Source organism: Ursus americanus, chromosome 1 (genome assembly GCF_024610735.1).
Source record: "Ursus americanus isolate L20-20 chromosome 1, mUrsAme1.1.p, whole genome shotgun sequence".
Lineage (NCBI taxonomy): Eukaryota > Metazoa > Chordata > Mammalia > Carnivora > Ursidae > Ursus > Ursus americanus.
This window is the reverse complement of record NC_142127.1, coordinates 82,164,050-82,179,483: the sequence shown is the minus strand read 5'-3', so window position 1 is coordinate 82,179,483 and position 15,434 is coordinate 82,164,050. Positions and strand designations below refer to the sequence as shown.

The 15,434-nt window shown below is 34.4% G+C and overlaps 1 protein-coding gene across 10 annotated transcripts in view; it reads left to right on the top strand.

The window, feature by feature from the left end:
* Positions 1-15,434, top strand: part of KANSL1L (KAT8 regulatory NSL complex subunit 1 like) — a 150,416-nt gene that overhangs the window by 31,846 nt on the left and 103,136 nt on the right. For 8 of the 10 annotated variants that reach the window (XM_045806633.2, XM_087863161.1, XM_087863156.1 and 5 more), the window contains 2 exons: positions 2,247-2,297; positions 7,214-7,355. In XM_045806633.2, coding sequence (XP_045662589.2) covers positions 2,247-2,297; positions 7,214-7,355 — 193 coding nt within the window. The remainder of the gene's footprint in view (positions 1-2,246; positions 2,298-7,213; positions 7,356-15,434) is intronic. The other 2 variants (XM_045806636.2, XM_045806634.2) reach the window with 1 other exon arrangement.

Genomic DNA, 15,434 nt, shown 5'->3' with positions numbered 1-15,434 from the left:
ACCTACACATACACACACTGCTTGTTGAACTGCTGACATGCGTAACTTCAGACTATTCCTTTAGCATATATGTTTTGATTAGTTAAAAAGTTCGTTAATTTTCTTATATGTTCCTAGTTGTCAACATTTAATGTTATGCAAGGATTTTAAAATCACAGTTAAGACTATTTAGCAGACCATTAACTTTCAAAATTCTTTTCAAAGAAGAGAAGGGGGGTTTGGGTGCGCCTGGGTTGCCCTTTGATTAAGTGGCTGCCTTCCGCTCAGGTCATGATCCCAAGGTCCTGGGATCAAGTCCCTCATTGGGCTCCCTGCTCAGCAGGGAGTCTGCTTCTCCTTCTGCCCCTCCCCCTGCTCATGAGTTCTCTCTCTCTCAAGAAATAAATAAATATTAAAAAAATCTTCAAAAAAAAGAGAAAAAGGGGGTGTTTTGATACTGTGCATAAATATTCCCTAAACTCTCTTACTGTCTCTTCCTTTCTTTGGCTTGGGAGATGGGGTGGGTAGGTGGTACGGGAACAAGGCTAAATTTGCCAATTTGATGTGTGAATTTTTTAAAACTTATACTGAAATTTTCAGTTTAGGCAATTGACACACTGGATACTACCAAATTCTAGGCAAAATTGCACAATATATTATGATTATTCTTGTTCCCTTTCATTTCTAATGTCTTTTCAAATTCCAGTCTCAGCCCACCCCCTTTCCATGCCAAAATTTCGTGGAGTTCACAACCGATTTTTTTTCCTTTATTTTTTGTTTGCTTGTTTATTTTTTCTGTGTGTATATACAACTAGGTGGTAGAATATTAATGTTGTCAATTTGTGTCAGTGTTTATTGGTCTTTGTCTATTTTTGTTTAACTTCTTTTTTTAGATTCTACATGTAAGTGAAATCATGTGGTATCTGCCTTTTTCTACCTGACTTATTTCACTTAGTATAATACCCTCTAGCTCTATCTGTGTTTTCAAAATGGCAAGATTTTGTTCTTTTTTTATGGGTGAGTAATATTCGTGTGTGTGTGTGTGTGTGTATGAGAGAGAGAGAGAGAGACATATTTATCCATTCACCTATCAATGGACACTTAGGTTGCTTCCCTATCTTGACTATTGTAAATAATGCTACAGTAAATATCTTTTTGAATTAGTGTTTTTATTTTCTTTGGTAAATACCTGGCAGTGGAACTACTGGATCTTTCTATTTTTGATTTTTTGAAGAATCGCCATACTGTTTTCCATTCTGGCTGCACAAATTTACATTCCTACCAACAGTGCATGAGAGTTTCCTTTTCTCCATATTCTCACCAACGTTTATTCTTGTCTTTTTGTTACTAGCCATTCTGACTCGTGTGAGGTGATATCTCGTTGTGGTTTGATTTGCATTTTCCTTATGACTGTGATATTGAGCATCTTTTCATATATCTGTTGACTGAATGGCTTCTTTGAAAAAATGTCTGTTGAGGTCCTTTGCCCATTTTTAAATCTGATTATTAGTTTCTTTGGTGTTTAGTTGTATGAATTCTTTATATATTTTGAACATTAACCCCTTATCAGATATATCATTTGCAAATATCCTCTCCCATTTGGTAGGTTGCCTTTTTGTTTTGTTGATGGTTTCCTTTGTTATACAAAAGTTTTTAGTTTGATGTAGTCCCAAAACAATATTTGCTTTTGTCACCCTTACTGAGGAAGCACATCCAGAAAAATGTTAAGTCCAGTGACCAAGAGATTACTGCCTGTGTTTTCTTTTAGGAGTTTTATGGATTCAGGTCTTTTAAGTTTTTAATCCATTTTGAGTTTATTTTTGTGTATAGTAAGAAAATGGTCCAGTTTCATTCTACTACCTATAGCTGTCTAGTTTCCCCAATACCAGTTATTGAAGAAACTGTCTTTCCCCCATTATAAATTCTTACCTCTGTTGTCATAGATTAATTGATCATGTAAGCATGGGTTTATTTCTGGACTCTATTCTGTCCTGTTGATTTATATGTCTATTTATGTGCCAGAACCATGCTGTTTTGATTTCTGTAGCTTTATAGTATAGGTTGAAATCTGGGTTTGTGATCCTCCAGCTTTATTCTTTGTTCTCAAGGTTACCTATTGCCTGTTTTTGTAAACACAGTTTTATTGGAACACCATCACACCCATTCATTTATGGTGGCTCTCATGCTATAACAGCAGAGTTAAGTAGTTATTAAAGAGACCAGGTGGCCCACAAAGCCTAAAATATTTACTATCTGCCTCTTCACAGAAAATGTTTGCCAAACCCTGGTGCAAAGGAATCAAATTCCAGGGAAGTTAGGTAAGCTTTTCCTGGGTGAACAAACACGAGTAGAGAAGTTTGGCTTAATTTAATGTAATTAAAGACAAACCTTATTCTTCTTGGGATTGTCATTTTTCACATTTGGATCTTCTTTTTTGATTTTTTTATAATAGTTAATTCATTATTACTAGTAAGCTAATGTTTATGTTAGAGACAAAATTAATATGTGTCTCTTTAATCTTGGTATTTTAAGATGTGGTATTAGAAAGCTCTGTCTTATTCTGGAAACTATACTTCAGGGTCGAAGCAGGGATGTAGGTTCATGATGTTGACCAGAAGTTAGTATCAAGAGAAATTGTACTTACAACCACTTGGTCTAAATAGCTTGTACTTATTTTATTCAGCAAGTTAAGTGGTGACTACAAACAAGCAAGGATACAGACTGACAGAATATGCAGACAGCTTTTATTCAGTCCTATTAAAATACAGGATAAGATATCCTTTACAGAAAATTCATTTCAAATATTACAAAGCCCTAGGATTACTTAGTTTATTTAAATTAATCTGATACTACTATTTTTTTCCTGTGATAGTAAAATTTACTGTATAAACATGAAAATAATTTTTGTAGACAATTTCACTATTAGAATATTTTTACTAGAAGTACAATAAGATGAGCTCCATAATTTCTTTTCTTTTTTAACCATGAGTTTGACAATCAAGCAAAATTGCATGTTATAGGGAAATTTTTCAACTGGAAAAAAATTTAATGAAAGAATGTTTAAAATCATCTTTGATTTCCCCATACTTACTCCCACACCATACTTCTGCAAGTCCTTTCAGCTTTAAAATAAACCTTGAATCCATCCTCTTATCTTCATCTCTTCTTCATCTTACCTTCCCTTCTTAGTTCATGCCATTTTCATTTTTTATTCAGTGTTTCAGTCACTGGTCTCTGGAGTAACAAATTAACCTTCTAATCTCAGTGGTTTAACACAGCAGAGTTTTGCTGTGGCTGATGTTAAAGCCAGTGTGGTTTGGGCTGTGATCCTCCCACATCTTGTAGCTATACTGTCTGCGCTAATGCTTTGAAGGTTGTCTGATAGACTAGAAATGACTAGTTCACTTTTGCTCACAACCCATTGGTCAGAATTAGTCACATGGCCCCAACCTAAGTTCAAGGAAGGCTGGAAAATGTAGGATAGCGCATGAAATGTTTGGAGATTGCAATTATCTGTACCACACCCAGATTACTATAGTTGCGTCCTAATTGATTTCCTTATTTCTTCTCATATCCCACTATAGTGCTTTCTCTACCTAGTAGCCAGAGTGCTTGGGGAAAAAAATTTGTTACTGTATTGCTAATAACTTCCTTTTTGGGGTTCCTGGGTGGCTCAGTCGGTTGGACTGCTGCCTTTAACTCAGGTTATGATCCCAGGGTCCTGGGAGCCTGCTTCTCCTTCTCCCCCTGCCTGCCTGCCACTCCTCGTGCTTGTGCTCTCTCCCTCTCTCTCTCTATTTGTCAAATGAATGGAATCTTTTAAAAAAAACCCACAAACTTCCTTTTTGCGTAAAATCCAACTCTTTACCTGTACAACTGCTATGTGCCATGGCCCTTCCCTTTCTCACTAATTTCATGATTGGCAGTTAATGTTATTAAATATTATCTATAATAGATATTAGTATCTATTTTAATATTTTTTCATTTTAACTGTTTTTATTTATTTAAAGATTTTGTTTATTTGAGAGAGTGTGCCGCATGGGGATGGGGCTGGGGGCAGACGGAGCAGGAGAAGCAGACCCCTGATGAGCAGGAAGCCCAACGCAGGGCTTGATCCTAGGACCCTGGGATCCTGACCTGACCGAAGACAGATGCTTAACCAACTGAGCCACCCAGCCACTTAATAGTTTTTATTTGAAGTTGTATGTAAGATTACTTTATTCCTGTATCTTCTTAATTGTTTCTTCCTTATATTTGCTCTTTTCCTTTCCTACTTGGTGAGATTTAGCTTTAAGTTCAAGGATCTTTTAGTGGTCTTTATTTATTATCTAGGTTTAGTCTAGTTATCTCTAGTTAGACTCTCGTTAGACACCACCTTGCTAGGGTGAGTGCCCACATGGACGGTTGTGCCGTTTGCCTTCTTGTTACACTTGTTCGATGTAGATATCATATTTCTTCCTCTAAACCTGGACTACTTTGCCCATTTGCTGACCATCGTAGGGTCCTCACATAGCCTGTACTTTGTCCTTTGGGATGGGCGTGGATCGAATATTGTACTTCTGTCTCAGCTTTTTGGAAAGAGGGGAAGACATAATCTTCCTGCAAATGTGGAGAGATGCATTGAAATGCCCTTTACAGTTCTTGCTCATGTCAGAAGTCAAAAAGGGATTGAACTTCATTTTGGCTGCTGGCATTTCAACAATGGCCACAAAAGGGAAGACCTAATATTATTATTTCTTTAAAGCTTGTTTGTTTATTAGTCTCTACATCCATCGTGGGGCTTGAACTCAAAACCTGAGATCAAGAGTTGCATGCTCCTCTGATTGAACTGGCCAGCCCTCCATTTAAATATTATTTTGAATAGGCATTCTCTTTTACTATTTTCAGAACTATGAAAATATGATTTAAAAGTGTGTCAAATTTAAAAAGCATAATAATGACTATAAACTGAATACATAGTAATACCAAGAGAATTCTTAATTTATATGAAGGTCTCCTCAATCATATTATGTGCAATTAGAATCTTAACAAAAATAGCTCTTGGGGCCCCTGGGTGGCCAGTTGGTTAAGCGTCTGCCTTCTGCTCGGGTCATGATCTCAGGGTTCTGGGATTGAGTCCCGCGTGGGGCTCCTTGCTCAGCAGGGAGTCTGCTTCTCCCTCTCCCTCTACCCCCCCACTCCACTCATGCTCTCTCTCTCAAATGGATAAATAAAATATTAAAAAACAAAAAACCAAAAATAGCTCTTTAGGGACATTGATTTAATGTAAAATCCTGTTATAATGAATAAATTCTATATAGTAAAGTTATAATAATTTATTCTGTTTCTCTGACAACAAATGATCTTTTATTTTTGTAAGTTTTTATTTAAATTTCAGTTAGTTAACATACAGTGTATTATTCATTTCAGGTGTGCAGTTTAGTGATCCAACACAACACCCAGTGCTCATCACAACAAATGATCTTTTATTTATTTTATTTTATTTTTAAAAATATTTTTAAGTAATCTCCACACCCAATGTGGGGCTCAAACTCACAATCCCAAGATCAAGAGTCACATGCTTTACCAACTGAGCCCGCCAGGCACCCCAGTTAATTATCTTTTAGGATAAATTTTCTTTGGCTAAAGTTTGTATGGGAGACTCAATCATGGTTAAATGTGTAAAATTAATAAATGTTTTTTTTTTTTTAAGAACAGTTTTAGGTTCATAGCAAAATTAAGCAGAAAATGCAGAGAGTTCCCATATATCCCTTGTCCCTACACTGATAGACCCTCCCCCACTATCAATATACTGCATACCAGAGTAGTGCATTTGTAACAATCTATGAACCTACATTGACAAATTGTTATCACTTAAAGTCCATACTTTACGTTAGGATTCACTCTTGGTGTTGTACATTCTATGGGTTTTGATAGTAAATGTAATTTTTAGACAATTTTTCATAAAGTTTGTGTTCTGCCGTTAAGTATTTATTGGTTTTCATTTATACCTTCAGTTTCTGTCATGTTTTCTTTTGTAATCTGAAGCTCTTAATTAGTTATTCCAAATAACTGTTTTCTAGTTGGAGTGGTTAGAATATTTTCATAAAGTAATTAATTTGTAGTCTCACAAACTATGGATTAAAGTGGTGCTCTTGCCAAAAGATAGAGGAGCTAGGGTTCAACCCTTCTTTTCAAATATGCATGACAGAAAAGTCTTTATATAAATTCTTTGTTATCTTTGGGCTGTGAATCCTAGGAATCAGGTTTTTAAAAAAAATTATTATTATTATTTTTAACTTATTTGTCAGAGAGAGAGCACAAGCAGGGGGAGTGGCAGGCAGAGGGAGAAGCAGGCTCCCTGCTGAGCAAGGATTCCCTCTGTGGGGCTCTATCCCAGGACCTGGATCTTGACCTGAGCTGAAGGCAGATGCTTAACCGACTGAGCCACCCAGGCGTCTCTGTCTCTCTCTTTTTTTTTTTTTTTTTTTTTAAGATTTTATTTATTTATTTGAGAGAGAGAGCGTGAGCAGGGCAAAGGGAGAGGGACAAGCAGGCTTCCTGATGATCAAGGAGCCCAGTGTGGGGCTTGATCCTGCGATCACTACCCGAGCTGGTGGCAGATGCTTAACAAACTGAGCTACCTAGGTGCCCCTGGGAATCAGGTTTTAACAAGCTATTTATCTTAATAAACATTTGAAGATCTATATATTTGATATACTTATTTGAATGGTAGAGCACTCATATTTTTGAAACTTTTTTGACAATATATATAAATTGATTTTAGGTATTTAATTAGCTAACAGTGACTACTGTTTTAACAAATGAAAATTGCATATATTAAAATTGAGTGCTTTGGTTTATTACATAGATTTCGATCTAGCACAGTCAAATGACTTATCCAATACTACTTCTTAACATATAGAAGCTTTTTACATGGTGTTAGTAGTATCATTCCTGTTTCCTTTCTTTTGCTGGCCCACTCCTCTTTCACCCCTTGTGCATATTAATAAAATGTTAAGTGGCAGAAGAGATTATCTTATTACTGGATATGTAATAATAAAAACAAGTGTTATGGGATAGAAAGATAAGGAAGTTAAATCTTCTTTATAAGAAGTTGATATCTGATTCTTCTTTCATGTAATTGTTGTATAAAGGAATTCGGATTATATGACAGGAGTCAACAAATTTATTAAGTAGTCTGTGAAAACTCAAAAGATTATTCTTTGACTAACAATGTTTGTCTCGTTCACAGTAACTGTAGTACTGAATGGAAGTGGCTTGTAGACAGAGCGAGAGTTGGCAGCCGATGGACATGGCTTCAAGCCCAGATTTCAGAGCTAGAATACAAAATCCAACAACTAACAGATGTTCACAGGCAGATTCGTGCATCCAAGGTATTGTTTGTATTCTTGTATTTTGTAAAAAAATTATTACTGTTTTAGTTTCTCATCTCTTCACACAAAGTAATTGTTACAAGCCTTTATAAAAATGTAGTTAGTATTAACATTGTTTATATATCAATTGCTATAAGTTAAAGCTATTTTTGTTGTAATGGCTTTTGTATTTATCGTGATCATTTTATCATACTTGAGAGATTCAGAGCTTCTTCATTGGATTCCAATTAATAGAAATTAGGTACACTTTTATAAACTTCTACTTTGATGGCATTTATTTTAATGTATGTGAGAAATTCTGAGTGTATTTTATTGAATCCCCTTAGAGTTTTTGTTTTGCTTTAAGAAAAATTATAAACACATAAAAAGCTCCCAAAAGCAATATAATGAACACCTTTGTACCCACCTCCAAATTTATCAAATGTTAAATTTTTACTATTTGGGTTTAGTTTTTAGAGTAATAAAGCATTACCTATACAGTTGAGGTATCTGTATAGTCCTTCTGATCCCATTCTCTTTCTGCATGCCACTCTAGTCACTATTTTGATTCCAGCATGTTTTGATATTTATTATATTTACATATGTTTTTATACTGTTGGCACATAGATATCTGTGTCTACAACTAGTATTTATTTTTCCATGATTTTAAGTCTGTATTAATGACATATATACTACAAACTCTTTTGTGACTTGTTTTTGCTCAGCATAAATTTTATAGGTCCTGTATGTTATTTAATTGTATGAGTGGGATGGAATTTTATGAATATAGTGGGATGTTTATCTCTTCTATTTTCTTTTGATAGGTATATACATTGTTTAGTTTTATGCTAGTAGAGACAATACTGTAATGACTACCTTTTTTGTGTTTCTTTGTGAACTGCGGAGAGTTCTTGGTATATGCCTAAAAGTGGAAATGATGGATCTTAGGCCTGACCGTCTTCAGCTTTCCTATACTTACTAATGTGACTGGATAGTTAATATTCCCATTGGCAGTGCATAAGAGCTCCTGTTTTTCCACATCCTTGCCAACATTTCATAATTTTTGACCTTTTAATTTTTCCAGTGTAATGAGTATGAAATATTATTTTATTATTGTATTAATTTAATTGTTCCTTAGTATTGAGAATTGGGCCTCGGTGTAATTGACCACTAAATGTTTTTTGCCTAAGAATTAACTACCTTTTGTATTCACTTTTTTTGGTGGGGCGGGTGGAGGGCGATGGTTGGTGGAGATGTGTGTCTGTGAATTATTTTTAAATTTTGGCGACTATTTTTGGTCAGTTATAAATATCACAAATCTCTCATGTTGTAGCTTGTCTTTTCATTATTTTAGTATATGTAACAGAAAATAATGTATGTTCTTTATGTGTTCAGTATAGAATTCTTCGTTTAGTAAATTTGTTGACTTTATATATCTGCTATATATTTACCTCTAGATCTTTTCATTTATGATACACATTTGTTAAAATTTCCCCTCATCATTGTGAATTTTTCAGTTTTTTATGGTAATTCAATTAGTTTTTCCTGCTTACTTTTTAAAGGAATGCTGTTTCATAGATACAAATTTTTTATTATTCTAGGTATTTTTTTTGAACTATAAATAGCTAGATAGAAATCAACTCTGATTAGTTTTTTTTTTTTTATTTGCCCTTATTCTCCTCTCTTTGTATTTATGTCTTGTTTTTTTACCTCTCTTGTTGGATTGGTAGAATTTGCTTTGTTCTTATCCCTCTGCTGGTTTAGAAGCTATTCATTATAGTTTTATTCTTTGTCATTACTCCTAAATTTTAATATACTTCTTAACTAAAAATAATCCTAACAATGACTAAAAAGTACTCAGTATTTTTATATTCTTTTTTACTTAAAACATGGGTTCTAATACTTTACAATTACTTGTTGAATAGATATACAATCTAGTTCTTTTTTTTAATTTACAGTCAATAATTATATTTCTAACTAATTTTATTAAAAATGTGCTTACTGGGGTGCCTGGGTGGCTCAGTCAGTTAAGTGTCTGCCTTCAGCTCAGGTAATAATTTCCGGGTCCTGGAATGGAGCCCCACGTCAGGCTCCCTGCTCAGTGGGGAGTCTGCTTCTTTGTCTCTCTCTCACCCTCTGTTCCTCCCCACTGCTTATTCTCTCTCTCAAATAAATAAATAAAATCTTTAAAAAAAAACGTGTTTACTATTCTTGTATTCTACCTATAAAGTTTACAGGTTAAGCTGCTATAACAAAGAAACTCCCAAATATTGCAGTTTTATTAAGGTGCATAACACTTCAAAAGTAAGGGAGTGAATACAGGCTGGTGGAGCAACTTGGGTTTTTCTAATTTGCTGCTTTGTTGTCCTGTAGGGCAATGTTGACTGCACTGTTAAACAAGGTTGTAGTTATTCCCTCATTCTGGCCCTTGGGAAGTGAGAGAAGTACAACATAGTTCGTCTTTCGGTGGGAGGTAACTTGGAAGTTGTACTACTTTGTGTCACACTCATTGGCTCAAATTTAGGCACATATCTGCAGGAGGGAGAGGTGAATAAGTTGTATGCATAGCTAAAACTCCAGTAGAAGTGGAGATTTGTTGTAAAAAGAAGAGGAAAGTGGATATTAGGAAGTTTGCAGTCTCTTCTACAATACCTTTTCTCTCTTGGTTTACATTTTGCTGAAATATATTCTTTAGTAGTTTATGTCTCAAAATACCTTCATTTTTACCCTCACTCTTCAGTTATACTTTAGGTCGATATAAAATTCTTATTTGATGGTTATTTACCTTTTAAAGATCCTATTTCACTGTTTTCTTTAATACTGATGAGAAGTCTACTGTCAGTGGAATTGCTTTTCCTTTGTAAGTACTTTGTGTCTGGTAACTTAAAAATTTTTTTTTGTTTATTTGATGTTCTACATTTTTTTACTAATAGGTGTCTAATTATGGATTTATCTTTATTTTGTTTATCTTGTTCTCAGGAGACATATTTTTAGCAATTCACTGAATTTTGACAAATATATAGTTGTGTAAACATCACCATTATCTCCCCTCTTAGTTACTGACCTGTTGTTTCTATGGAAGGAAGAAAAGTGCTTATTTTATAGGAAAGTCAATAAGCTTTCTCACACATTGACTTAAAAGTTCTATAGATACACATATTGAGATGCTCTAAAGAGTTGAAAATAAGAGTTATTGGAGAAGGCATGTTTATAAGAAGATAGAGATTTGGAGTTATTTCAGTAGAAATGGCAGTTAAAAAGTTATGCCATTATATTGTAAAAATTTTTAAATAAAATTCATTTCTCTCTCCTTCCTGTCTTATTTTCTGCCTTTCCTCCTCCTCTCCTTCACTCTTTCCCATTTTTCCTTTCACATATAGTTGTTAGCATAATATGTGCTTAAGGTATACAGTGGTGAATAAAACCCACAGAGTTCCTACATTTTTAGGGCTTAAGTCAAATGGGGGTGAAGGTAAGCAAATGATTACACAAATATTGTTTTAATTCAAACCAGCGGAAATTTAACATGGGATTTTCCTAGCTTAAGGACATACTGTTTCCCCAAAATTATAAGCTGTTTGCTTGGAACTCAAAGTACATTTTCCCATTGAAGCAATAATATAAAGAGCTCTCATTACAATCCCAAGAAATACTACTTAATTTAAATATCGCTAAGTATCTTTTTGTAACTTTGTTTTTATGAAAAAGTATATTATACATTATGAAACTGTGGACATAATTGCCATAATATTCTAAGGTTGATGGTGATTGGTCTAAGAAGAAAAAGCTTAGAAGGAAAGAAATCAGAGTTCTTAATCATATGTTTATCTATATGGTTAGCCCAACATTACCTAGGGTCTGCACGTAAATAAAGGTAAGGAAGTTTCAGGCACAATCATGAGTTTATATTCTGATGGGGAGCTAGACCATGTAAGTAATTAATTGTAATGAAGTAGGTGCAATGATAACATGTTTTTAATAAGTTATAGAAGTGGCATAGAGAGAATATGTAACTCTTATTTTAGGGATTAGTAGGTCAGAGAAAACATCAGTAAAAGAGGTGATGCCTCAGTGTAATTTGGAAGATAAATAATAGTTTGCTTGATGAACCAATGGAACTGGAAAAGGGCATTCCTTGAAGGTTTGAAGACATGAAACAACATAATATGATTTGGGAATGACAAAGTTAGAATGGTATTCAAAGGAGTGAAAAGTATGAGTTGTGTAAGGATGGGAGAGGAAACTAAGGAATGAATTGTAGAATTTGGTGGTGATGTCTGTAGGCAGTTGAATAGAAGGATGGACATAAAACCTTAGGCTTACCTGTTCTGTCTGTTGGATTTGAGGAAACTCAGATTAAGAATAATTTCCTGATGGAAGAAGTACTGTTTCTCATTTTTAGCTGTCTTCACTGAAGCTTTCATTTGTAGTGATTTCCCAGTTCTTTCAGGATCACCAGATAATTTCTCCTCTCTGATCATTTACTTTAAAGTATATAATATCACAAGCATTTTAATAGTAAACAGAGTTCTCAAAACAAGTCATGTTTAAAACAATTTGGAAATTTCCAAGAAAATGTATCCCTAGTTAAATTGATGACCAAGTTTAATACTTGAATCTACAGAGTCTGGTTCATATTTTATGACTGCGTGTTCTAAACAGTGCTATATATGTCTTAAAACATTTTTAAAGGTTTGATTGTATATTTATATAACATTTAGGGGAAGAAATTATTTTTAGGAAAGAAATCTAAACCTCCCAGTAATAATTTATATGGCCTTACATTTTTCTTGGTTCAGACTAGATGTGTATCTGGCCCTCTGTTTTCTTAAGGATCACATTATGTTTACTTTATGGAAAATGTCATTACAGTATTTCTTTATTTTAGTAGTTTCTCCTTACATTTCTTGATAATTAATCAAGATGTTTAATTGCTTATTTATGTACAGTTTAGTTGAACTATTCTACCGAGTAGAGAAAATAGCACTTTCTTTGTTCTTCTAGCTTCTTGAGTTATTGTAATTATGAAATTGAGAAGCGTACTTAATGACCTTTCTATTTAACTTATCTTGAAAGTTTAAAAAAATCCTTTCTTCTCAGTTAAGCTAGAGTTATGGGGAAGGGAAAGGTTGAGAGATGTTCTTTTGTCAATATCCTCTTTAAGTGTTAGTTGGTAACACGGTTCAGGAAACACTGAATAGATCTAGTAGATCTACCCGTTTTGGGTTTTTAAGTTGTCATTTGCCCCTTCTTTGACATATTGGGGTGGTCTAACTTCTAAGATTTTTAGAGAAAAGAAAGCCCATGTTAGCAACATTCCTTCCTTTCTCTTCCAACACTTTGTCAACACATTACAACTTCCACGTTTCTCCTTTTCTTTGCTTCAGCTTTCACTAAGACAATAAATAGCCTCTTGTCACTTTCAGAAAAATATTAAAATAGTTTTTTTTTTGGTTGAGAAGCTGACTATCCTATATTAAATGGTTTCTCTTTTAGATTTCTTTTGTTATCTTGTGATAGGGTCTTCTACATTTTAAATTGTAATGTTGTGGGGCACCTGGGTGGTTCAGTGGTTAAGTGTCTGCCTTCAGCCCAGGTCATGAACCTGGAGTCCTGGGATCGAGTCCCTTGTATGGCTCCCTGCTTGGTGGGGAGCCTGCTTGTCCCTCTCCAGCTCCCTCTGCTTATGTTCCCTGTCTTGCTGTCTCTCTCTGTCAAATGAATAAATAAAATCTTTAAAATAAATAAATGAATAAATTGTAATTTTGTGCATTTAAAATTTTTCATTAAAATTTTTTTGAAAGTTTGATACTTTTTTTAAAAGGTTTTATTTATTTATTTACCAGAGATAGAGAGAACACGTGAGCACAGGCAGTGGGGAGCGGCAGGCAGAGGGAGACACAGGCACCCCACTGAGCAAGGAGCCCCATATGGTACTGGATCCCAGGACCCTGGGATCATGACCTGAGCCAAAGGCAGACTCTTAACTGACTGAGCCACCCAGCCATCTCTCATTTAAATTCTTTTAAAAAATTAGCTTTGGGTGACTTCATATAAATACTGAAGGTGTTGCTGAGGTAATTGTTTATTTATTTATTTTTTTAACCATGTCTTCTCTATGAGGACCCTGGAAGTGGGGTAAGGATCTCTTCAGTGTTATCAGGAACAATTGTCTTCTCTGGAGCAGTTGACTTGCTTTCATCTTAGGCTAGAGTTTTCATTCAGTTATTGCAACTCATCTTACTAAAAACTTTTCATGTCTTTGTTATTTACCTTGTTCATTGATGATTAGACTATTCTTTTCCTGAGGTTTTTTTTTTTTTAATTCAGCTTTATTCAGGTATGACTGACAAAATTATAAGATGTTTAACTGTACATCATGGTGACCCAACACACACATATTCTTTTCTTGATCTTTAAGAACTAAAACTGTCTCTGTAGTGTCTTTAAAAGATTTAATCTTTTTCCCTTCTTACTCTGTTCTTGGCTATTTGTGAGAGTTTTGTCAAGGGTAACAGTTTAAGGAGAAAAAAATAGATTATGAACTTGATTATGAACGTCTTCCTGGTTGAATTTTTAAAATATTACTTTTCATTGAACTAACTGTAGCAGGCCCCCTACTTCTAAAAAGATAGTATTCTAAAGGTTTGACAATTGACTTTTTGAAATTCAGAATCAGTTTTTCAGTATGTACAAGATTATTGGTAAGGGTTATGAAACCAGGCTAATTCATAGCCTAGCCCGTAAAATAAACTGTAATAAACCAAAGGGAATTAACAGCTAAATTTGTATTATGAGAACTTGTATTTATTTTGCTGGCAGATACTGTTGAAAAATCTAGTGGGACATTTGTACACATTTTGAATGGACATTTCAGATACTTTCAAGAGCTTTTGAGATTGATGATACTATATTTATCAAATCTGCTTTAACTTTTTAAAAATATTTATTTGAGAGAGAGAGCATGAGCGGCAGGGCCAGAGGGAGAGGGAGAAAGAGCCTTAAGGAGACTCTGCCCTGAGCACAGAGCCTGACATGGGACTCGATCTCACGACCCCAAGATCACAACCTGAGCCAAAACCAAGAGTTGGATGCTTAACTGACTACGCCACCCAGGTGCCCCAAGTGTACTTTAACTTTTAAAATATCAAGTGAAACAAAATTTTTTAAAAATATGTTTCTTCAGATTTCTTGACAGCCATATTTGTGCATTCTAGGAAAATAGTCATTGAGATGGGAGCAACAGTTGGATCTCCTTCTTTTTGTAAAAGTTACTAACACTGTTATAAGTGTAGGTTAAAAATAATAATAATAATGACTTATATGTTGCTTTTACCACACATCAGTGGTAATATAATACTACAAAATAATAAAATGTATGTTTGATACCATACCTGAATATGTTCATGCTAGAGTGATATATTCTCCAAATTATAGTATAAATTAAAACTACTCATCTATAATATTATAATTTATAAGCAGTTTCCATCCTATAAATAACACTTATATATGATATAAGCTGGCTCATACCAGTTTTTAAATTTGTCCTATCTTAAAATACTGTACACTTACATTAATGTTTTAGTCTACTTTTCATTACAAGAACATAATATTTGAGCCATATACCTATTAGGAGCTTCTTGGCATTTTGCAAAAATAACACACACACACACACATATTATGCATTATGTGGTAATGCATGTTATTCTTTGCAGGGGGGAAAATGGTATAAGGGGTAGGGAGGGAAAAAGTTTTACTGTAAGAACTGATAATGAAACTGTTAAGATCATATCTGTGCATTCTTTTCCCTCCTTTCTTTTCTGTCTTCATTGCTATTGAGGGGCGTATGGGTAAGAACAGTTGGAGTGAGGAATCTAGGGAATATGGGAGAATATTTAGCAAGCCAGTTATGAGTGTGTGTGTGTGTGTGTGATGTGTAAATGGTAAGCAGGGAGGACAGAGGCAGCTGTATCCCTACTCTTTCCTCTAGTTACTTACATTTGAGAAAATGCCCCATCACAGTTGAAAACTTGTGTCTTTATCATTAACTCATCTACCTTGTAAGCAACAATTTGGCCTAGAGAATACTTTTTCTCAATA